General features: G+C 67.5%; 1 protein-coding gene across 7 annotated transcripts; it reads left to right on the top strand.

Moving 5' to 3' along the window:
* Positions 1 to 1,211: 1,211 nt before the first annotated feature.
* PPP6R1 (protein phosphatase 6 regulatory subunit 1) lies at positions 1,212 to 22,044 on the top strand. 7 transcript variants are annotated; one of them, XM_030544774.1, is made up of 24 exons: positions 2,630 to 3,031; positions 6,954 to 7,186; positions 7,707 to 7,893; positions 8,457 to 8,594; positions 9,178 to 9,243; positions 9,547 to 9,659; positions 11,513 to 11,626; positions 11,708 to 11,873; positions 12,172 to 12,324; positions 13,989 to 14,120; positions 14,412 to 14,476; positions 15,658 to 15,773; positions 16,166 to 16,251; positions 16,606 to 16,695; positions 16,831 to 16,928; positions 17,575 to 17,598; positions 18,155 to 18,212; positions 18,513 to 18,649; positions 19,384 to 19,481; positions 19,768 to 19,933; positions 20,291 to 20,370; positions 20,786 to 20,888; positions 21,058 to 21,171; positions 21,484 to 21,574. In XM_030544774.1, exons 1-24 carry the CDS (start codon positions 2,813 to 2,815, stop codon positions 21,485 to 21,487), a joined length of 2,760 nt encoding a protein of 919 aa, XP_030400634.1. In that variant the 5' UTR covers positions 2,630 to 2,812; the 3' UTR covers positions 21,488 to 21,574. The 7 variants fall into 7 exon arrangements, with proteins under 7 accessions (XP_030400638.1, XP_030400634.1, XP_030400632.1 ...); XM_030544773.1 differs by having other exon boundaries at positions 2,631 to 3,031; positions 20,783 to 20,888; XM_030544778.1 differs by lacking the exons at positions 2,630 to 3,031; positions 20,786 to 20,888 and adding an exon at positions 1,212 to 1,379 and having other exon boundaries at positions 21,484 to 22,044.
* Positions 22,045 to 23,870: the final 1,826 nt, after the last annotated feature.

Consider the following 23,870-nt stretch of genomic DNA (forward strand, 5'->3'; position numbering starts at 1 on the left):
AGTCTCAGTTTTGCTGTCACACCATGATGACGTGCCCTGCAGTGTGATATCACAGCAGAGTGATATCACCAGCCAGCATGTGATGTCACATCGGGAGATGATGTTGCCGGCAGATAACTGCCTGAGGCCAAGCAACAGCGGGGGGGTCCGTCGCCTGGTGTGCCGCGCCAATAAACACACCAGGGTGGAGAAGCAAACCAAGTTTATTTGAGATCTCAAAGCGGTGCAGGGAGATTGACTCAGATCAAGCACACCTAAAACAAGCAGTCTGTTCCTTTATATCCATGAGAACTTTTCTCACTGACTAGCAATCCCGTTTCTCCTTCCTCCCCCTGTAGCAATTACGTAAGCACAGGTGCATTAAGTAATCTTGGCCGCGGCAGCTCGTTAGTAAGTTTTCTTTCTGCAGGTTATCTTGTCCTTCTGCTAAAGGTGCACATGCCTCTGCTTTAGATGAGTTAGAACTGTTGCAACTGATAACGGCGGTTACACCTGGCCTTTTAGGTCGATTAAAGTTCAAACATGGAGGGACTCTTGTCTGCTGAGGCCTAAAACCAGGAAGGCTCCATATTCTTGTGGCCTTCCACCCTCCCGAGTTACGCAGGGTTATGCTTAGTGACACCAACAATGAGGTCACCTCCTGGGAGTGGCTGTGTCAGGGTGATGATGTCACACTGAGGATGTGCCCGCACTGGGTGTCACACACTGATGATGTCAGATGTGGAGTGATGATGTCATGTTGGTGCTGTTGCTCAGCTATGATGTCACAGACTCAGGCTGTTACTTACCTGGATATGCAAATTTATGCTAAACACCACAACGTTCCCTCCTTAATTTAAATGTTAATTGGCAGCCAGTGGCCCCTGCGCATTCGCCACGGCGCGTGGCGTAGGAGAGGGGCGAGGACTGGCTCTGCGTCAGGCGCATGCGCGCCTAAGGACTCATCCGGCCTATTTAGAAGGCGCACGCGCACATTCGTAGGTGGGGCGCACAATATACGCATGCGCACTTCCTGAGGTACGCGGAGAGGTTATTCTGCGCATGGGCACCGCATTAGGTGTTGGGCGGGGTTGAAAAAAAAATGGGAGTGTGGCGCATGCGCATCTTCCCGGGGAAACAGGCACCCGAACTGGGCATGCGTATCCGCTGGGAGGCGGGGCCTAGAATTCTCGCGGGCGCGGCCCTCCCCCCATCGTGCGGAGTGTGCGCATGTGCCGGCTCCCGGCGAGGGCGAAGGACGGGTCCGCTCGGCGCATGCGCGTTGCCCCGGAGACGGGGGGGGCCGGCAGTGAGACGGGGCGGCAGAGCGGCCTCAGGCTGGTTCCGGGCGCGGGGCATTGTGGGATCGCGGCGGTGCCAGGAGACCCAGGGGGGGCCCGGTAAGCTGCGTCTTTCGGTGGCCGCCATGTTGGCCCCTCAGCCCCGCGGGGAGCGCCGGGACCCTGGGCCGAGACCCCCCCATTGCCCCCGCCCCGGGGCCCCGGATCCCCTGGGCCGGGAACCCCCCCATTGCCCCCCCCGGGACCTCCCCATTGCCCCCGCCCCGGGGCCCCGAATCCCCTGGGCCGGGACCCCCCCCATTGCCCCCCCCCGGGATCCCCCCCATTGCCCCCGCCCTGGGGCCCCGGATCCCCTGGGCCGGGAACCCCCCCATTGCCCCCGCCCCGGGTCCCGGATCCCCTGGGCCGGGAACCCCCCCCATTGCCCCCCCCCCGGGATCCCCCCCATTGCCGCCCCCCCGGGGCCCCGGATCCCCTGGGCCGGGACCCCCCCCATTGCCCCCCCCCGGGATCCCCCCCATTGCCCCCGCCCCGGGTCCCGGATCCCCTGGGCCGGGACCCCCCCCATTGCCCCCCCCCGGGATCCCCCCCATTGCCCCCGCCCCGGGGCCCCGGATCCCCTGGGCCGGGAACCCCCCCATTGCCTTCCCCGGGACCTCCCCATTGCCCCCGCCCCGGGGCCCCGAATCCCCTGGGCCGGGAACCCCCCCATTGCCCCCCCTGGAACCCCCCATTGGCCGCCCCACCGTGGCCCGGATTCCCCTGGGCCGGAAACCCACACATTGCCTTCCCTTCTCCCTGGACCTCCACATTGCCCCCGCCCTGGGGCCGCACCGAATCCCCTGGGCCCGGGACCCCCCCATTGCCCCCCCCCGGATCCCCCCCCATTGCCCCCGCCCTGGGACCCCGGATCCCCTGGGCCGGGAACCCCCCCATTGCCCCCCCCCGGGGCCCCGGATCCCCTGGGCCGGGACCCCCCCATTGCCCCCCCCGGGGCCCCGGATCCCCTGGGCCGGAACCCCCCCATTGCCCCCCCCGGGGCCCCGGATCCCCTGGGCCGGAACCCCCCCATTGCCCCCCCCGGGGCCCCGGATCCCCTGGGCCGGGACCCCCCCATTGCCCCCCCCGGGATCCCCCCATTGCCCCCGCCCCGGGGCCCCGGATCCCCTGGGCCGGGACCCCCCCATTGCCCCCGCCCCGGGACACCCCCCATTGCCCCCTTGACCTGATTGGGACCCTCGGAGACCCCCCTGGGGTCCCTCCCCCCATTAGGCCCCCCCAAGCAGGGTCCCTCTCGACCACAGACCCCCCTACTGGGACCCCCCATCGACCCACCTGGGTATGGCTGGGGCCCCCACACACCCCTGAGCTGGGTCGCGGGGATACCCCCGCGGGCCCCTAGAGACACACACACACCCCGGGGATCCTGCCTCGGCCCTGGGGGCTCTGTCCGGCGGGGACGGCGCCAGTCACTTCGGGGGACGGGGGGTGTGCGGGTGTCTCAGCCCAACTCCCTGCTTGGTGCTGCATAAATGTGCTCTCTGCAGCCCCCCCAAATCTCACCCTCCTCTCGCGTCACGGTCGGGGGGGAGCTAAAGGATCCAGCCCCCGTGTTGGAGGGAGACGGAGCCTGTGCCCCGGTTCTGTGTGGCAGGTTTAGTGGTTACAGCGGGAGGAGGGGGCGCTGGGAGCCAGGACTCCTGGGGTCTCTCGCGGCCTCTGCCACTGCCTGGCCAGGTGACAGTGGAGGGGTGAGTCCCTTCTCCGTGCCTCAGTTTCTCTCCTCTGAAGTGGGGACCAGGGTGAGGTACCTGCAACTCCCCTATTGTTGGGGCGAAGGTGCATCCGGCGTGTGCAGGTGGAGGGGCTCAGCATGAGCCTGGGGGGTAGATGTCCTAGCGGCCGTGGCCTCCAGCGGGCGGCTCTCTGGGGAGGCAACGGCCTGCGTGGCTCCTGGCGTCAGGCTGACCTGGCCACCGGAAGGGTGAAGGCCCTATGCAGGTGGCTGGGTGGCAGCGTGCCATGGCCTAGGCTGAGTGCCCCATCTTCATGCCATGGCTAGTGCCAACAGCATCGGTAGCAACTGGGGGGGGGGGGTTGCGGGCGTTTCTGGTACCTTGGTGACAGAATTCCTCACCCGTGTATTGTGGGATAGGGGGGCAGAGAATGGGGCCTGGGGCCTGTCCCCTCTAGGGGCGCCGGCTCCCACCCGGCCCCGGGGCAGGGACTGGCTGGCTCAGGGGGGTGGGGAATGGGGCACGGGGGTCCCTTTCTCTCCGGTCGGGGCCCTCATCGTTAATCACGTTTCATTCACCATTGCCCAGGCTCTGTTGCGCTAGGCGCTGCACAGGGTAGCACAGTCCACGGCTCAAAGCTCTCAGCTGCTAAATCCTCCTGCTAGGAGCCGAGACCTGCCAGTGGCCGGGTGGGCTCAGTCTGAAGTCACTCCTCTTCCCCGCACAATCCAGTTCTGAAATGGCAGTGTAATTAGCGTAACCTCATCGTGTCTCCAGCCCTCCCCTCTTCTTTTCATTCGCCACCCAGACGGGCTTCTGTGGCCCCGTGCCAGGGGGGCATTATTGTAAGATAGCAACTGTTTGGCCTTTGCCGTTAGCTGCGAGCTCAGTGCTGGTCCGGGGAGCCCCAAGTTCACCGTGGAAGGGCTGGGGTGCAGGGCCTCGGTTCCAGCTTTGAACTCGCCCATGGCGGTGCTGCTGGGGCCGTTCTGAAGGGCAGGGAGTGGGAGGAAGCTGATGACCCTGCACCAGGGAGGCTGGGTCCCTGCCCAGCTGAGATTGGGGCCCCGTCGTGCCAGGCACCGTCCAGACCCAGCAAGAGAGGGTCCTTGCCCGGCTGAGATCGGGGCCCCGTCATGGCGGGCACTGTCCAGACCCAGCGAGAGAGGGTCCCTGCCCGGCTGAGATCGGGGCCCCGTCATGCCGGGCACCGTCCAGACCCAGCGAGAGAGGGTCCCTGCCCGGCTGAGATCGGGGCCCCGTCATGGCGGGCACCGTCCAGACCCAGCGAGAGAGGGTCCCTGCCCGGCTGAGATCGGGGCCCCGTCGTGCCGGGCACGGTCCAGACCCAGCGAGAGAGGGTCCCTGCCCAGCTGAGATCGAGGCCCCGTCGTGCCAGGTGTTGCCCAGACTCAGCGAGAGCAGATCCCAGCCCAGCTGAGGTCAGGGCCCTGTTGCACCAGGCGCTACCCAGAAACAGCCGTAGGCAGGTTCTAGGGTGCACAAACAGGGCCCTGAGGCTAAGAAGCGGTGTGGGGCATCACCCCCACGCCAGCAGGGAGCTGGGGGCGGCAGGTTTGGGGTTCTGGGGTATGGCCCCCACCCCTCGCACGCTCTGTTCTGCTCTCCCGTCACTGTCTCGCTCCCCTTCTGCAAACCCATTTCCTGTCGCTTCCGTTCCTCTTGCGGCTCCCAAAGCCGGCCGCCCGGGGAAGGACCCAGGCCTCCGCAGCTGTATCTGCCAGCCTCGTGCGTTCCCTGCCCGGCGGGGCCTGGCTGCGCTCTGGAAGGAAGCTGGCTGCCGCAGGGGTAGGGCTACGAACGGGGGCTGTGTGGGTGGGAGGGGGGCCGGAGCCTGTTCGTTAACCTTGCGGCGATGGCTGTTGGCCTCACCCGGGAGGGAGGCTGGCCTATTGGCGAGGGCGTGGGAGAGCTGACTGCGAACACCGGCTCCAGGACGGCTCCTGAGTCCACGCTGTGCCGCGACGGCTCCAGCAGGGTCTTGCCTTCATCTGGGTAGGTTCAGGCCCAGGGCAGTGTCTTGTTGTCTGTGCAGCGCCCGGCGCGATAGGCCCCTGATCTCAGTGGGGAGAGGGTGTTTCTGTGCAGCGCCAGGTGCGACGGGGCCCTGATCTCAGTTGTGGGGGGGCAGTGCAGCGCCAGGCGCGACGGGGCCCTGATCTCAGTTGTGGGGGGGCAGTGCAGCGCCAGGCGCGACAGGGCCCTGATCTCAGTTGGGCGGGAGGGGGTTGTTTCTGTGCAGCGCCCAGCAAGACGGGGCCCTGATCTCAGTCGGGGCTGGGGTCTGTGTGCAGCGCCCGGCGTGCCGGGGCCCTGATCTCAGTCGGGGGCGGGGTCTGTGCAGCGCCCGGCGTGCCAGGGCCCTGATCTCAGTCAGGGCTGGGCTCTGTGTGCAGCGCCCGGCGTGCCGGGGCCCTGATCTCAGTCAGGGCTGGGCTCTGTGTGCAGCGCCCGGCGTGCCGGGGCCCTGATCTCAGTCGGGGGTGGGCTCTGTGTGCAGCGCCCGGCGTGCTGGGGCCCTGATCTCAGTCGGGGGCGGGGTCTGTGCAGCGCCCGGCGTGCCGGGGCCCTGATCTCAGTCGGGGGTGGGCTCTGTGTGCAGCGCCCGGCGTGCCGGGGCCCTGATCTCAGTCGGGGGCGGGGTCTGTGCAGCGCCCGGCGTGCCGGGGCCCTGATCTCAGTCAGGGCTGGGCTCTGTGTGCAGCGCCCGGCGTGCCGGGGCCCTGATCTCAGTCAGGGCTGGGCTCTGTGTGCAGCGCCCGGCGTGCCGGGGCCCTGATCTCAGTCAGGGCTGGGCTCTGTGTGCAGCGCCCGGCGTGCCGGGGCCCTGATCTCAGTCGGGGGCGGGGTCTGTGCAGCGCCCGGCGTGATGGGCCCCTGATCTCAGGCGGGGCTGGGGTCTGTGTGCAGCGCCCGGCGTGCCGGGGCCCTGATCTCAGTCGGGGGCGGGGTCTGTGCAGCGCCCGGCGTGATGGGCCCCTGATCTCAGGCGGGGCTGGGGTCTGTGTGCAGCGCCTAGCGTGATGGGCCCGGTCTCAGGCGGGGGTATGTGTGTGTTTCTGTGCAATGCCTGACGCAACAGGACCCTGATCTCAGTTGGAGGGGAGGGGGTTGTTTCTGTGCAGCGCCTGGCACGCCAGGGCCCTGATCTCAGTCAGGGGTGGGGGTTGTGCAGCGCCCGGCGCTCCGGGGCCCTGATCTCAGTCGGGGGTGGGGTCTGTGCAGCGCCTGGCACAGCAGGGCCCTGATCTCAGACATCCTAATGCAAACAGGTTGGTGAGCAGGGAGCCCAGAGGGCACATGACAGATGGGCCCTCATCCCTCGCTCCCCCCCCGTGTGCCATGGTCTGAGAGTCGCCCCCCTTCCTGTCTGAGAGCCACTCCCTGCCCCCAGCTGGTGGGGGGCTGTGCCGGTCTCCCCTGCTGGCCTGGGACTGACCAGAGAAGGATATTGACCGGCTGGAGCATCCCTGTAAGAAACCAAAGAGAGATCTGGGTGATGGGGTGGCTGTCTCCCATCCGGCCCCATGGCTGGGACTGGCTGGCTCAGGGGGGCAGGGAATGGGACATGGGGTCTATCCCCTCTAGGGGGCGCCGGCTCCAATCTGCCCCGATCAAGTTCCAGGTCTATGAAGCATCTGGCCCGGCTGGCCCCTTGTCAACGTGTTGGGGGGGGGGGCCCTGATCTCTCCCTTCACCCCAACCTCACCTGTCCGATCTCGGGGGGGGCGGGGGGTGGTCTGTGACCGTCTCACATGGGGCTGAATGCCAGAGTAGGGGGGAGGATTCCGGGGGAGCTTGGGCAGAAGGGCTGGTCCAGGCTGGGGGCCAGCTTCCCCGATCCCGGAGTTCATTCCCCGCCCATGCTGTGGGGGATCTGTGGCCGCTGACCCCCCCCGTTTCCATCCCCCTGCAGGGCGCCATGTTCTGGAAGTTCGACCTGCACTCCAGCTCGCACATCGAAACGCTGCTGGAGCGCGCCGACCTGACGCTGCGCGAGCTGCTGGACGAGGACGATGTGCTGCAGGAGTGCAAGGTTGTGAACCGCCGGCTGCTGGACTTCCTGGTGCAGCCGCAGCACATGGAGGCGCTGGTGACCTGCGTGACCGAGGAGCCCCCCGTTGAGCTGGATGAGCGGCTGCGCTACAAGTGGGTCGGGAGTGACGGGCACTGGCAAGGCCGGGGGGAGCCCAGGGCTGGGCTAACAGGGGCTGTGGGTCGGGAGTGAGGGGCACTGGCAGGGCTGCGGGGGGGGCCCAGGACTGGGCTAGCAGGGGCTGTGGGTCGAGAGTGAGGGGCACTGGCAGGGTTGGGGGGAGCCCAAGGCTCGGCTAGTAGGGGCTGTGGGTCGGGAGTGAGGGGGCACCGGCAGGACTGGGGGAAAGCCCAGGGCTGGGCTAGCAGGGAGCTGTGGGTCGGGAGTGAGGGGGCACCGGCAGGACTGGGGGAAAGCCCAGGGCTGGCCTAGCAGGGGGCTGTGGGTCGGGAGTGAGGGGGCACCGGCAGGGCTGGGGGAAAGCCTAGGGCTGGGCTAGCAGGGGGCTGTGGGTCGGGAGTGAGGGACACCGGCTGGGCTGGGCTAGCAGGCGGCTGCAGGTCGGGAGTGAGGGGCACCAGCTCCCCCACACACACACACAGCTGGCCAGTGCTCATGTTCCCTCTCCCACAGATACCCCAGCGTGTCGTGTGAGATCCTGACGTCAGACGTGAGCCCAATCACGGATGCGCTGGGCGAGGACGAGGGGCTGCTGCGGCGTCTCTACGGCTTCTTGCAGGGCCACGGGGTCCTGAACCCGCTGCTGGCCAGCTTCTTCAGCAAGGTCATGGGCATCCTCATCAACCGCAAGACAGATCAGGTGCGCCGGGCGGCCAGCCCCAGCCTCCCCCTGCCTCGGTTTCCCTTCCACCTGCCAGCTCTTGGGGTCGGGACTGCCTCTCACGCCACCTCTGTGCAGTGCCTGGCGCGGTGGCCCCCCGATCCCAGCCGGGTGTGTTTGCGTGTGGGGGGGCGTTACTATAATCCCACTAATAGGCTGGCAGTAGCTGGCCCCCTTGAGCTGTGGAGGGGGTGGCCCCTCTCCGGACACCCCCCCCACACACACCGAAGCAGCTGGCGCAGGCGGGAGACCAGGCTAGATGGGCTCAGGGTTGTGGCTGTTGTGGCCCCTCAGACCTGTGCCGCTGGTCTCGCGAGTGAGACAGTGGCTGCTGCTTGCAGTGGGGGCCAGGCTCATCCGGACCCCCCAAGATGTCCTCCAGGCCAGGGCATCACTGCGGCACCTCTGCCCATCTAGCCTGGCGTCCCGGCTGCAGAGCTGGGGAGCCTGTTCCCTCCTCATCGGCTCAGGCCCCGAAGCTGGGCTGGCCCCAGTGGTGGGGAGTTCCCCAGGCTAACGGGGGTCTGGCCCGGACCTTGCAGATTGTGGCCTTCCTGCGCAAGAAGGACGATTTCGTGAGCCTGCTGCTGCGGCACATCGGCACCTCGGCCATCATGGACCTGCTGCTGCGCCTGCTGACCTGCGTGGAGCAGCCGGTGCTGCGCCAGGATGTCTTCAACGTAAGGGCGGGGCTGCCTGCTGGCCCCGCCCCGGACTCCCACGGCCCCGCCCCTTCGTGCCTGCTGGCCCCGCCCTGGACTCCCACGGCCCCGCCCCTTCGTGCCTGCTGGCCCCGCCCCTTCGTGCCTGCTGGCCCCGCCCCTTCGTGCCTGCTGGCCCCGCCCCTTCGTGCCTGCTGGCCCCGCCCCTTCGTACCTGCTGGCCCCGCCCCAGACTCTTACTGCCCTGCCCCTTCGTGCCTGCTAGCCCTGCCCCTTTTTGTCTGCGGGGGGGGGTCCCCCTGCTCCATCTCACTTTCTACCCTGTGCCCAGCCCCACATGCTGCCCCACACTTGCCCCTGCCCCTTCCCCATGCCTCGTTTTCTGCTCCAGGGCTGCCCCAGGCTCAGCAGGGCACGCCATTGGTAGAACTGCCAGCCCTGCCTGCTGCCCCCCTGGCAGGGAGAAAGTCACCGCTTCTAGCCAGGCTGAGACAGAGGGAAACCCAGCCCCAAAACTAGCTCATGGGGGGGCCCAGGGCTGGGCTAGCAGGGGCTGCGGGTCGGGAGTGAGGGGCACTGAGACATGCTGTTCTCTTCACAGTGGCTGAATGAGGAGAAGATCGTGCAGAGACTGATCGAGATGATTCACCCCTCAAAAGACGACAATGTGAGCGGCTCTGCGCGGCCCCTGCCTTGGGGGGTGGGACATGGGTTGGGGGGACAGCTATGGGAGGGGAGCTCTCGGTCCCCCCCCACTCTAACCACTGGACCCCACTCCCCTCCTAGAGCTGGGGATAGAACCCAGGAGTCCTGACTCCCGCTGCCACCACCCTTACTGGCGCTGGGGGTCCGTCCCTCTAAGCTGGCAGCACCGATGGGGTGTGGGCAGAGGGACTGGCCCCACCTCCCACTACTTGGCCCCGCCTCCCCCATCGCCGCGATAATTGGGTCTCTTCCCCCCACACCCCAGCAACATTCCAACGCCTCCCAGTCCCTGTGTGACATCATCCGTCTGAGCCGGGAGCAGATGATGCAGATCCAGGACAGCCCCGAACCCGACCAGCTGCTGGCCACGCTGGAGAAGTGAGTGCGGGGCTGCAGGTTGGGAGTGAGGGGCACCGGCAGGGCTGGGCTAGCAGGGGGCTGCAGGTCGGGAGTGAGGGGCACCGGCAGGGCTGGGCTAGCGGGGGGCTGCGGGTCGGGAGTGAGGGGCACCAACAGAGCTGGGCTAGCGGGAGGCTGCGGGTCGGGAGTGAGGGGCACTGGCAGGGCTGGGGTAGTGGGGGGCTGCGGGTCGGGAGTGAGGGGCACCAGCAGGGCCGGGCTAGCGGGGGCTGCGGGTCAGGAGTGAGGGGCACTGGCAGGGCTGGGGGAGGGGCAGCCCAGGGCTGAGCTAGTAGGGGCTGCAGGTCGGGAGTGAGGGGCACCAGCAGGGCTGGGCTAGCGGGGGCTGCTGGTCGAGAGTGAGGGGCACCGGGAGGGCTGGGGGAGGGGCAGCCCAGGGCTGGGCTAGTAGGGGCTGCAGGTCGGGAGTGAGGGGCACCGGCAGGGCTGGGCTAGCGGGGGGCTGCAGGTCGGGAGTGAGGAGCACCGGCAGGGCTGGGCTAGCGGGGGGCTGCGGGTCGGGAGTAAGGGGCACTGGCAGGGCTGGGCTAGCGGGGGGCTACGGGCCGGGAGTGAGGGGCACCGGCAGGGCTGGGCTAGCTGGGGGCTGCAGGTTGGGAGTGAGGGGCACCGGCAGGGCTGGGCTAGCGGGGGCTGCAGGTCGGGAGTGAGGGGCACCGGCAGGGCTGGGCTAGCGGGGGGCTGCGGGTCGGGAGTGAGGGGCACCAACAGAGCTGGGCTAGTGGGAGGCTGCGGGTCGGGAGTGAGGGGCACTGGCAGGGCTGGGGTAGTGGGGGGCTGCGGGTCGGGAGTGAGGGGCACCAGCAGGGCCGGGCTAGCGGGGGCTGCGGGTCAGGAGTGAGGGGCACTGGCAGGGCTGGGGGAGGGGCAGCCCAGGGCTGAGCTAGTAGGGGCTGCAGGTCGGGAGTGAGGGGCACCAGCAGGGCTGGGCTAGCGGGGGCTGCTGCTCGAGAGTGAGGGGCACCGGGAGGGCTGGGGGAGGGGCAGCCCAGGGCTGGGCTAGTAGGGGCTGCAGGTCGGGAGTGAGGGGCACCGGCAGGGCTGGGCTAGTAGGGGCTGCAGGTCGGGAGTGAGGGGCACCAGCAGGGCTGGGCTAGCGGGGGGCTGCGGGTCGGGAGTGAGGGGCACCGGCAGGGCTGGGCTAGCGGGGGCTGCGGGTCGGGAGTGAGGGGCACCGGCAGGGCTGGGGGAGGGGCAGCCCAGGGCTGGGCTAGTAGGGGCTGCAGATCGGGAGTGAGGGGCAGGGCCCTCTAGGCTGGGGGGTGGTGTCCTGGCCCTCCCAGTATCAACTCAAGTTAACGATGGCAAAGCAGAAGCATGAAGCTCCCAAACAACGAGCCAAAGACCCTCACCCGGTGCTGAGACACGGCCCCTCTGGGGCTGAGGGCAGGGCTGGGTCCCCGGGGATGGGGTGTTTGGGGACCTCCAGCCAGGCATTGGGGGACCTGGGGATCCCCTTGGCCAGCTCCCCTGACTGGGGTGGGGTGTTTGGGGACCTCTCAGCCAGGCATTGGGGGACCCGGGGATCCCCTCGGCCAGCTCCCCTGACTGGGGTGGGGGCGGGGTGTTTGGGGACCCCCAGCCAGGCGTGGGGGGACCCGGGGATCCCCTCGGCCAGCTCCCCTGACTGGGGTGGGGTGTTTGGGGATCCCCAGCCAGGCATTGGGGGACCCGGGGATCCCCTCGGCCAGCTCCCCTGACTGGGGCGGGGTGTTTGGGGACCCCCAGCCAGGCGTGGGGGGACCCGGGGATCCCCTCAGCCAGCCCCCCTGACTGGGGTGGGGGTGGGGTGTTTGGGCCCCCCCCCGCAGGCAGGAGACGGTGGAGCAGCTGCTGGGGAACATGCTGGCGGGCGAGCAGGACGAGTCCGTCATCGTCAGCGGGATCCAGGTGCTGCTGACGCTGCTGGAGCCGCGCCGAGCCAGGTGAGGGGGCGGAGCTGGCGGGACGGGGCGGGGCCAGCCGGCCCCCCTGCCTGCGCTCACCCCTCGCTCTGCCCCCTGCAGGTCCGAGGCCGGGGGGATGGGCAGCTTTTACTGCCCCCTGGAAGGGCAGCTGGAGCTGGCGCCTCTGGGCTCGGACGGCAGCGCCTGCCAGGCCAGCCCCAGCACCCTGCTGGCCCTCAGAGGTTACCTCCGGGACTTCCACCAGCTGCTGATCGACCCCCCGAAGGTAATGGGCCCCCGGACTCCTGGGTTCCGTCCCTGGCTCTGGGAGGGGAGTGGGGACGACTGGTTAGAGCTGGGGGGGCTGGGAGTCAGGATGTCCCTGGCTCTGGGAGGGGAGTGGGCTGGTAATGGGCCCCCGGACTCCTGGGTTCCGTCCCTGGCTCTGGGAGGGAAGTGGGAGCTAGTGGTTAGAGCGGGGGGACTGGGAGCCAGGATGTCCCTGGCTCTGGGAGGGGAGTGGGCTGGTAATGGGCCCCCAGACTCCTGGGTTCTCTCGGCTGTGCTAACCCCGCTCCCCGCAGCGGCCAGCCCTGCAGATGACGTGGGGGCTGCTGGACCCGCCGCTGGGGAACACGCGGCTGCAGGTGGTGAAGCTGCTGGGCAGCTCGCTGGGCGCGGGGGACGCGGGGCTGCAGGAGGAGCTGCTGGGCCTGGACGCCCTCAACACCATGCTGGTGAGTGCTGGGGGCGGGGCTCAGCCAATGGCATGGGAAGGGGGGCGGGGCCAACATGGACCAGCCCTGGCCTCAGAGCCAGGGGCCCCTCTGCCCTGGGTCCTGCCCCCTCCCCCCCGGCTCAGAGCCAGGGGCCCCTCTGCCCTGGGGTCCTGCCCCCTCCCCCCCGGCTCAGAGCCAGGGGCCCCTCTGCCCTGGGGTCCTGCCCCCTCCCCCCCGGCTCAGAGCCAGGAGCCCCTCTGCCCTGGGGTCCTGCTCCCTCCCTCCTGCGCCGGCTCAGAGCCAGGGGCCCATTTAGCCGGGTATCTGGTCAGCGCTCGGCCTGTGCTGAGCGACCGCAGGAGGTTTCTGAGGGGACGGGGTTGCTTTGATTTCTGCCCCATGGTTAAAAGACGAGACCAGGGTGCAACCCCTAGGGTCCAGCTCCAATCCCAGATCTGGGAAGGAGATTGCTTCACTTCCTGTCCCAAAGCAACTGGCTCTAGCGCCAGCCCGCACCCCAGAGGGGCTGCATCCCAGCCCTGGGCGAGGGGTCACCATATACCCATCCCCCCCCCACACCTGAGAGGGGCCATGTCCCAGCCCCACACAAGGGGTTCCCGTGTACCAGCCCCCACACCTCACCCCAGAGGGGCTGCGTCCCAGCACCAGGCGAGGGGTCATAGATTCATAGACTCATAGACTTTAGGGTCAGAAGGGACCAATGTGATCATGTAGTCTGATCTCCTGCACAACGCAGGCCACAGAACCTCACCTACCCACTTCTATAACAAACCCCTAACCTATGTCTGAGTTACTGACGTCCTCAAATTGTGGTTTGAAGACCTCAAGCTGCAGAGAATCCTCCAGCAAGTGACCCGTGCCCCACGCTGCAGAGGAAGGTGAAAACCCCCAGGGCCTCTGCCAATCTGCCCTGGAGGAAAATTCCTTCCCAACCCCAAATATGGCGACCAGCTAAACCCTGAGCATGTGGGCAAGACTCACCTGCCAGCACCCAGGAAAGAATTCTCTGTCGTAACTCAGATCCTACCCCATCCAACATCCCATCACAGACCACTGGGCATACTTACCTGCTGGTAATCAAAGATCAATTGCCAAAATTAAGCTATCCCATCATACCATCCCTTCCGTAAACTTATCAAGCTTAGTCTTAAAGCCAGTTAGGTCTTTTGCCCCCACTGCTCCCCTTGGAAGGCTGTTCCAGAACTTCACTCCTCTAATGGTTAGAAACCTTCGTCTAATTTCAAGTCTAAACTTCCTAGTGTCCAGTTTATACCCATTCGTTCTTGTGTCTACATTGGTACTAAGGTTAAATAATTTCTCTCCCTCCCTAATATTTATTCCTCTGATATATTTATAAAGAGCAAGCATATCCCCCTTCAGCCTTCTTTTGGTTAGGCTAAAGAAGCCAAGCTCTTTGAGTCTCCTTTCATAAGACAAGTTTTCCATTCCTCGGATCGTCCTAGTAGCCCATCTCTGAACCTGTTCCAGTTTGAATTCATACCGCATATCGAGCCGCCCCGCCCCACCCCAGAGGGGCCACGTCCCAGCACCAGGGGAGGGATCCCCGCATACCCAGCCCCCAGCAGCTCAGCGCCATGGCCAGGCTCCTGCCCGGTGTCCCTTGCACACGCAGCCCCGATCTCTCTCTCTCTCTCGCCCAGGACCTGTATTTCAAATACACCTACAACAATTTCCTGCACGCCCAGCTGGAGGCATGTCTGAGCACCCTGCTGCGGGCTGGCACCCCCACCGAAGACTCGCAGCCCCCACCATACAGCCCCGTCGTCAAGCATGTGAGTGGGGGGGCGGGGAGGGCTCGAAGTTCTGAGGGGGGCGGGCAAGCAGCCTTCTTCCTCCAAGGTTATAACTGGCTCCAGGGATAGAACCCAGGAGTCCTGGCTCCCAGCCCCCGTCCCCCTCTAGCCCACTGGACCCCACCCTCTCCCAGAGCCGGGAGTAGAACCCAGGGGTTCTGGCTCCCCCCCCTGCACCAGCACTGCCTCCTGCTCCCCGAGTCAGTGGTGGGTCCCGTCTCTGCCCCGCCCACCCGTGACCCGCTGCCCCCTTCTCTCCCGCCCCTGCAGCTGCTGCAGAAATGCCGCCTGGTGCAACGAATCCTGTCGGCCTGGGAGGAGAACGAGCAGACGCAGTAAGTGGTGGGTGGGGGTGAGGAGCGAGACACCCTCACGACGGGGGAACCCAGGAGTCCTGGCTCCCAGCCCCACCTGCCCAAGCCAGGGAGAGGGGTGGAGCCCAGCTCTCCTGAGCCCTGTGCTGGGGTGGATTCTGTGAGAGCGCCCCATAGTGCCCAGCCCGGACTGCTGGGGAGCGCCCCCTGCTGAGCCCCTGCCCCACCCCCTGCAGCCAGCGCCCCCTGCTGAGCCCCTGCCCCACCCCCTGCAGCCCAGCACCCCCTGCCAAGCTCCCCGCCCCACTTCCGGCAGCCCAGCGCCCCCTGCCAAGCTCCCCGCCCCACTTCCAGCAGCCCAGCGCCCCCTGCTGAGCCTCTGCCCTGCTCTCCGCAGCCCAGCGCCCCCTGCTGAGCCCCTGCCCCACCCCCTGCAGCCCAGCATCCCCTGCCAAGCTCCCCGCCCCACTTCCGGCAGCCCAGCGCCCCCTGCTGAGCCTCTGCCCTGCTCCCCGCAGCCAGCGCCCCCTGCTGAGCCCCTGCCCCACCCCCTGCCGAGCTCCCCGCCCTGCAGCCCAGCGCCCCCTGCTGAGCCCCTGCCCCACCCCCTGCAGCCCAGCACCCCCTGCCAAGCTCCCCACCCCGCAGCCCAGCGCCCCCTGCTGAGCCCCTGCCCCACCCCCTGCAGCCCAGCACCCCCTGCCAAGCTCCCCGCCCCACTTCCGGCAGCCCAGCGCCCCCTGCTGAGCCTCTGCCCTGCTCCCCGCAGCCCAGCACCCCCTGCTGAGCCCCTGCCCCACTCCTTGCAGCCCAGCACCCCCTGCTGAGCTCCCCGCCCCACTCCCAGCAGCCCAGCGCCCCCTGCCGAGTCCCGCAGCCCAGCCCAGCACCCCCCTGCTGAGCCCCCCGCCCTGCTCCCTGCAGCCCAGCACCCCCTGCTGAGCCCCTGCCCCACTCTCTGCAGCCCAGCGCCCCCTGCCGAGTCTCTGCCCCGCTCCCCGCAGCCCAGCGCCCCCTGCCGAGCCCCTGCCCCGCTCCCCGCAGCCCAACGCCCCCTGCTGAGCCCCCGCCCTGTTCCCTGCAGCACAGTGCACCCTGCCGAGCTCCCCGCCCTGCTCCTTGCAGCCCAGCGCCGCCCTGGGGCCAGCCCTGCCTTGGGGATGGACACTGTGGTGACGCCCAGCCCTCGGGTCCCGTTACAGGGCGGCCGGAGGCCAGCGGAGGGGCTACATGGGCCACCTGACGCGCATCGCCAACGCCCTCGTCCAGAGCTCTGAGAAGGGCCCTCACGTCGCCCTCGTGGGGCAGCTGCTGAAAGGTAGGTGCCGGTGGCCTGCAAGGGGCACTGGGCCAGCACTGGCCCAGAACTGGCCCCACAGCTCCCAGCTCCCTGCCTGGCTGTGGGCCTGCGGTGACCCTTAGTGGGCAGTCAGTGGGGCACCCTGCGGTGGGGGTGTTCCTGCCCCCCCCAGGGGCTCTAGGGGGTGGATAGGGGCTGGGGCGCCCTGTGCTGGGGAGGTTCCTGCCCCCCCCCCAGGGCCTGTAGGGGGTGGATAGGGGCTGGGGCGCCCTGTGCTGGGGAGGTTCCTGCCCCCCCCGGGCCTATAGGGGGTGGATGGGATGGCGTGGATGGGCCCCCTGGGGCAGTGTGTGTGGGGGGCTGCCGCCCATGGGGGGCGCCATCTCACCCTGGTGCCCCTGCCGTGGCAGAGCTGCCGGAGGAGGAGCAGGAGCAGTGGGAGAAATTCGTCTCGGGACCCCTGGCAGAGACCAACAAGAAAAACGTGGTGGATCTGGTGAGTTCCCCCCCAAGCCCCTGCAGGCCCATCCTGCCCGCGGCTACCCCCACATCCACCCCGCTCTCAGCTCCAATGCCAGCCCCCCGGGCAGCGCCATGTGCCCGCTGGCTTCCTGCCCCGTGCCAACCACCGCGGAAGCCGTGAGACATCCTTGCTTTAGCACCAGCCCCGTCTTGTAGCAGGGAGTTCCGCCGGCTAACGTCTGAAGCTCTGTCACGTTCTGAGGGACCCACCCAGCCGGTGCTGCCCCCCGTGGCTGGGAGGTGTCAGGGGGAGGGATGGGACTCGTGCCTTCTTCCCCCGGCCCCCCACCCATACCATGACCCTAACAAGCCCCGTCGCCCCTTACAGGTGAACATGCACAATCTGCACTCATCCAGCGACGACGAGGAAAACGACCTGAAAGAGTTTAACTTCCCCCAGGAGGCAGTGCTGCAGCAGGTGTGTCTGCCTCCCCGAGCCCCACCCCAGAGGGGCTGCATCCCTGCGCCGGGCGAGGGGTCCTGAATACCCAGGCCCCCCTGTGCCCGATGCCCGCCTAGCTTCTGTCTGTCTGTGTCTGTCCGTCCTCGCCAGGCCTTTGTGGATTACCAGATGCAGCAGGTGACCTCGGCCTTCATCGACCACTTCGGCTTCAACGACGAGGAATTCGGGGAGCAGGAGGAGAGCGTAAAGTGTGTGTCTGCCCCAGACGCCCCCCACTCCGCCCCCACTGCCCCACACTCGGGGCGGAGACACCCACTGGGGTGGGGTGCACTGGGGAACAGGGCCAGTAGGTGGCACCAGATCCACCTTCTCTGCTATGGGCCAGGACTCCTGGGTTCTCTCCCCAGCTGTGCCCCAACTCCTCTTGGTGCTGTGCCTTTTGAGGTGACCCTCCCCCCTGGCTCATTCACACTAACTGGGGGTTCTGCACAAACGAACACCTGTGCTTTCCAGGGGGGACGTTGAATGTGTGTGTCTAACCTGGCTTTGCACATGGTACCCTGTCAGCCCCCTTGCTAGCCCCCTGCCTCCCCGAGGACCCCCACATGGCGGGGGGCTGTGACACGAATTGGGGGTAGTCCGTGCCAGACTGACACCCCATAACCCCCCTCCTTGGCTTCCTGCCTCCCCGGAGACCTCACGTAGAACAACGGGGCAATGTCACATCAGGCACACACACACCCCACCGTGGGGCTGGGGTGCTGTCAGTAGCGCCCCCTGCCCGTTGAGCAGCCCCCCCCTCAGTGTGGGGCACCCCAGCCCCCCGGAAACCCCCCCGAAACCCCCCTCTCGGTTTCATGTCTTTGCTTCTCTTTTTCTCTCCACTGCCTCCAGCGCCCACTTCCGCCAACTCAAGAGGTAACAGCCCCCCGTGCCCCCCTCCGAGACCCCCGGCGGGGGCATGTGACAGCAGCCGGACCCCTCCCCATCCCTGAGAACAAAGGGGTGGAGAGGAGAACCACATTTCACCCCCACCTCCCGCCATCAGGGAGTCAGCTGAGCATGGCTCCAGGCTGCACAGGGTTAACCGTCCCAGCAGCCCTTGGGGTCCTAACTGCCCTCTGCACCCATGGACAGTGCCCCCACCCCCACCTGGGCTGGCACCCCCTTTCCCAGCACAGAGCCCCCTGGAGGAATCGAGCTCTGGCAGCTCGAGCCCTTGGTCTAGGGGGCGTTGTCCTAGTTGGGGAGGCCTGCCCGAAACAGGACTCCTGGGTTCTCTCCCAGGTCTGGGGGGGGGGAGAGGGGGCTGGTGGTTAGAGCAGGGGAGGGCTGGGAGCCAGGACTCCTGGGTTCTCTCCTGGCTCTGGGAGGGGAGTGGGGATCTAGCAGCAGCCCCTGGTCTCTTCCCAACGCTTGTGGTGGGGGATGGCCAGCGGCTCGGCCCCCTGTCATGGTGTGTTCTCCGTTCCAGCGCCCCCTTCGACAGGACGGGCAGCCTGAGCTTCTCGCTGAGCGCCGACGATGACAGTGTGAGTGTCGGCCCTGCACCCTCGCGCCCCCGGAGCCCCCATACCGCTGCCCCCAGTGTCCCCCGGCTCTGCGTCCCATCCCCGCTGCCTCCATTACCACCTTCCCCAGCCCCACATCACCCCCTCACACCTCTGCTGTGCCCTCTACCCTTCCCCCAATAGCTGAGCCACCACCACCACAATGCCCCCCGTTCCCAGCATCGTCTCGCTGAGCAGCGCGTGACTGTTCCCCGGCCGCCCCCTTGTCCCCCCCGTCGTGCCCCCACCCAGCGCCCTGACTCTCTGCCCCCTCCCCACCAGCCCAACTCCAACCTGTTTGAAGTCTGCTACAAGGAGCGGATCCAGCAGTTTGATGACGACGACTCAGATGGGGAGGACGCCTGGCAGGAGAAGGAGCTGGGCTACTCGGGGGGGTGCCCGCAGCCCACAGGGCCCAGGTACTGGCCCCCAGTGACTCCAAGGGGGCAGACACAGAGCCTCCTGTTCTCGGGGGCAGTCAGGACACCTGGGTTCTCTCCCTGCCTCTGGGAGGCGAGTGGGGGCCAGTGGTTGGGGCAAGGGTGGCTGTGAGCTATGACGTCTGAGTTCTCTCCCCAGCTCTAGGATAAATACCAGCTTGGATCAGCTCAGGGATGGCAGGGAGGGGACTGGATACCAGGGTACATGGACCCGTGGGGCTCATCTGGGGGCAGGGAGCAGGTGGGATACCGGGGTAGATGGGCCGGGGGGGCTGGCCTGGGGGCAGGGAGCAGGTAGGATACCGGGGTAGATGGGTCCAGGGGCAGGGAGGGGGCGGGATACTGGGGTAGATGGGCTAGGGGGGCTGGCCTAGGGGCAGGGAGCGGGCGGGATACCGGGGTAGATGGGCCCGGGGGGCTGGCCTGGGGGCAGGGAGCGGGCGGGATACCGGGGTAGATGGGCCTGGGGGGCTGGCCTAGGGGCAGGGATCAGGCGGGATACCTGGGTAGATGGGCCCGGGGGGCTGGCCTGGGGGCAGGGAGCGGGCAGGATACCGGGGTAGATGGGCCCGGGGGGCTGGCCTGGGGGCAGGGAGCGGGCAGGATACCGGGGTAGATGGGCCCGGGGGGCTGGCCTGGGGGCAGGGATCAGGCGGGATACCGGGGTAGATGGGCCCGGGGGGTGATCCAGGCCCATTCTCTCCCCATGGCAGGAGCTGCGGCAGCACGGACAGCGAGGGCAGCCGGGACTCGGAGGAGGAGGAAGACGCCGGCGGGGGCGTGGAGGGCGGAGGCGGCGGTGAGGCCGAGGGTAAGACCGCAATGGAGAATGAGGTGAATCCAACGGGGGGGGGGTGGGCCTGGAGCCAGAGGGAGGGTTGGGGGCTGGCTCTGGCTCGGGGGTGGTGGTGTCTAAGTAATATATGTAAATTAGGTGGTACGTATTCATTAAAAATGCAGATCAAGGCCTCGCTTCCCGGCTTTCGGGTGGTGGCCAGCCTGAGCTGCTGTGCCCGGTGGGTGCCAGGTGTCGCCCGCTGGTCCCAGGGAATCGGCGCACCGGGCCGCTGACCCCGCTCTCTGCTCTCCCTTCTCAGGGGCCAGCCCTGACCTGGAGCCTGCAGCTGCCCCCGCTCGGCCCCCCGCCAGCGGCGGGGTGGACACTGGAGTGGCTGTTTGGGACAGGCCCGGCTCGGACGCCTCCCGCCCCCCCACGGAAGGGAGCTGGGCCCTGTTTACAGAGACACCCTCAGCGCAGACCAGGTGAGACCCAACCCCCTCCGCCCCCCACGGGGTGACCTCATCCTCATGGGTCTCTGGGGGGGCTGGCACCAGCTGCTGTGGAAAATGGGACGCAGGGGCTGATGGGCCCGCAGGGCAGGGCCGGGGAGGGGGCGCGAGGCCGGGTTCGATGGGCCCGTGGGGCGGGAGGCGGGGGTCGATGGGCCCGTGGGGCAGGGCCGGGAGGGGGGGTGAGGCCGGGGTTCGTGGGAATGGGGCGGGGGTCGATGGGCCCGTGGGGCAGGGGCGGGAGGCAGGGGTCGATGGGCCTACGGGCCAGGGAGGGAGCGGGGTCGATGGGACCGTGGGTCTGACCCAGTTGGGGGCGTGTTTCTGCAGCCAGTCAGATGCCCCGTCAGGCTCTGCCGAGGGACCCCACCCTCAGGAACCGACAAGCAGCAATGTATCTTCGGGGGGAGGTGAGTGTCACCACGACAACCTGCCCCCGCTCCCCCTAGCAGTGACCCCTGGGCTGTGAGCCCCAGGGTGGCTGTGGGAGCCAGGGGGGTTGCATCATCCTTCCACAACTGGCCCCCGCAGTGGGGCTCTTCCTCTGGGGCGGGCAGGGGGATGGATCTTGAGCCCGTGGGTCTGAGCTGAGTGGGGGAGGGTTGCTGGGCACATGGGTCTGAGCAGGGGGTTGGGGGTGGCTGGGCCTGTGGATCAGGGGGGCTGTGGGGAGAGGGTTGCTGGGCCTGTGGGTCTGAGCGGGGGGAGATGGGCCTGTGCCTGTGGATCAGGGGGGCTGTGGGGAGAGGGTTGCTGGCCCTGTGGGTCTGAGGGGGGGGTGAGGGTGGCTGGGTCTGTGGATCTAACGCCCCCTCTCTCCAGCAGCCCCCCCATCGCCCCCCCGTGCAGGATCGCCCTACGAGAGCAGCGACCTGGCGCTGAACGGCCAATCGGTGCCCCCGCCCGGCTCCGCCGCAGCCAGGCCAAAGTAAGGCTGGTGCCAAAGGGGAGGGGCAATGTGGGGTGCCCAGCACCCGTGGGGGGATGGGGGGAAGGGTGCCCTAGGCCAGGGCTGAACCCTCGGCTGGGGGTGGGGCTTGGGTGGGGGAGGAGCCAGCCCTGGCCCCACCCCTCACCCAGCTGTTTCTCCCCCCTAGCACGGAAGGGGCCCCCCTGTCTACCTCTGATGCCCCCCAGCGGCTCCCGGGGGCTGCAGCTGCCCCAAAGGCAGAGAACAGCACCCCCCAGAGGCAGCAGCAGCCAGCAGCCAGGTGAGCCCTGACCCCCCTGAGGAGAGCTCAGCCGGTGGGGGGGGGGGGGATCTTCTGGGTGGGAGGGGCTCAGTAGGGGGGGATCCCTTCAGGATCTGGGGGGGCTCAGCCTGTGACCTCATCAAGTCCTGTGCATGGGGGGGGTGTTAAATTGACCCAAGCTCCACCCCCCTCCCAGGCTAGGGAGATGGGCCCTGGGTTGGGAGGTCCGGGCAGACGAGAGAGTCCCAGATTTGGGAATTGGGGGGAGGGGGGGCACACAATGGAACAGTGGTGACACCACCCCCCCGTGCATCTCTTTCTCCTCCCCAGATAAAGCTCGCAGAGGGCGCCTGGTGAAGCTGCTGATCGTGGGGGGGCTGGGGGGAGCCCCCCCTCCCGAAGCCCGGCCTGCCCAAGGACAGCTCATTCCTGCAGGGGGGGCAGCATAGGACGGGGGGGCACAGTCCCCCATCACAGGATGCTCATGGCGAGATGGCTGAGCCCCCCCCCCAGGGAGGCTGGTGTGAGCCCCCCCCAGGCACGCCCCCCCCCTTTGCACTGAAATTGGCGGCTGGGCAACGGAATTCCAAGCGAATTGTTCGGATAAGTGACTCTGGGAAGCACTAACCTCCCCCCCGCTGGCCCCCACTTCCCATGCCGGCCCCCCACCATGCTTCCAACCCCCCAAGGTTAACAGCCCTCATGCCCCCCCAGCCTGCCTCGTCTGGGGGGGGCCAGGCACGGGAAGGGGGCCCCCTCCCCACACAGATTAGATTCCCCCCCACCCAGTTCCAGCATAAGCACAACCCCAACTCTACCCCCCCACCCCTTCTTCTTTGTCTGGTCCAGGGCCTCAGCCTGGGGTGGGGCTCTGCCCCCCAGAGCCCAGCTTGCTGGGAGGGGAAGAAATGCTGGAGGGAGTGGGGAGGTGGGACTAGGAGCCCTTGGGGGTGGGGCCAAGGAGTGTTGGGGGCAGGGTTGGGCATGGGTAGATGGGGCCCGAGGGGGGATGGTGAGTGCTCTGGGTTGGGCTGGACTGGGGGTCTTGGGGAGGCCACTACAAGGGAGGGGTGGAACTCAGGGCTGTGGGGCAGGTCCCTGCCCCCCGCCCCCCCGGCTAGTTCTGTGACCCCTTTAACCCCATGTTTTCCAGTCCCCATTGTTATTTATTTCCCTGGCTTGGGGGGCTGGAGGTGTTGGGGGGCAGAGATGGGTCACGCCCCACGAAACGGCACCAGCCGGTCAGACGTAGTTGCCCTCCCCACCACCTTGGCTGCTTTTCAAGCGGGGGGAGAGGGGATCCAAACAGCCCCCAGTGCTCCCCCCCTCCAGACTCAGTGGCCTCACTTCCTGGATCCCACTGCTGACACCAGCACCAGCTCAGACTACAGCCCATCTGCAGGGGAGCGGGGCCACCCACCCCCCACCTCCATGGGGTCCTCCAGGCACCTCCAGCTGTGTCGTCCCGTTCTCTCCTCCCCCCCCCCCCCCCCCCCCCCGGAAGGTCTAGGAGAAGGAGCTGGGCCACTCTGATGGTCTCCCCTCCATATGCCTGGTGAGGGGGTTAACTCTGTTGATCCTCCCCACTATTGGGGATGGTGGTATCTGGGTACAGAGGGCAGCTCCCTCCCCCATGGAATGGGCCTCAGGTCCCTGAGCCTTCCCAAACCTACCCTGTAGCAGATCTGGCGGGGGGGCATACGGTACGGAGAGGGGGTCTCTTTCCCTCCCCACCCCAGGGGATTCAGGGCCCTTCAGGAGTGGGGGAAGGTTTATGGGGACCTAGGAAGTTCCCTGCTCCCATAGCTCAGGCTGTAGGGCATAGGGGGCATGGGGTCCCCCACCAATCAGCAGGTGTTGGTTGAGGGGCTGCCCCCCTTACTCCCCCCTCCACACTGATCTTCCCGGCCTCTCCAGAGAGGCTCTGCATTGCACTAGTTTTGGGGGGGATCCCAGGTGCTTGGGGGGGGCCGAGGCTGGAAGGGAGGCATGGGGTCTGATCCCCTCCCCTTGCACAGAGACTTTGAAACAACACACACACACACCCCCCGCACGGCCCCTGGCTGGGGGGAGATGGGGCCAGACGCCGGGCCAGATGGGCCCGTGACGCACCTTTCTCCTTTTGAAAAGCACTGAATTCCCCCCCTCCCCTGACCCCCTCCCAAAGTCAGCAGTAGCCAACAGTGATGTCCTGGTAGCCATCCCCCTCCCCCGGCTACCCCTTTAGTGGCAATATTTAAAAGCTCTTAAACAGGAACCAAATCAAGTGGCCTTTTGGGGGTTGCCCCGGGGCCTCCCCGGCTGGCGACCATCCCCCCTGTGCCGTGGGTCCCCGGCTCGTCTCTTTTGTTATTCCGGATGAAAATAAAAACCAATGGTTAAAGCCTGAGCCTGCCACAGCCTCCTTCCTGGGGGTGTCGGGCGCTCCCGGGGCAGTGCTCTGCTCTGCTCTGCTCAGTGGTGAGATCCGTCGGCGGCGGGCGGGCGGGCGCTCCCCCTGCGCGCTGCCCCGGCTCTGCAGCCCACTGGCACAGCAGAGCCCGAGACACCCCCAGGGCCACAGACTAGTAAGGGACGAAGGCACCTGGCCAGGTTTATTGTCAAACGAACCACACTAATAGCTCCCTCTAGCAGGGCCACCCGGGGTGGGGGGGGGAGTGGGGCAATTTGCCCCGGGCTCTGCAGGGGCCCCTGGAGCAGGGTCCTTCACTCGCTCC

The sequence above is a fragment of the Gopherus evgoodei genome, unplaced genomic scaffold, assembly GCF_007399415.2.
Source record: "Gopherus evgoodei ecotype Sinaloan lineage unplaced genomic scaffold, rGopEvg1_v1.p scaffold_35_arrow_ctg1, whole genome shotgun sequence".
In the NCBI taxonomy this organism is placed as follows: Eukaryota; Metazoa; Chordata; order Testudines; family Testudinidae; genus Gopherus; species Gopherus evgoodei.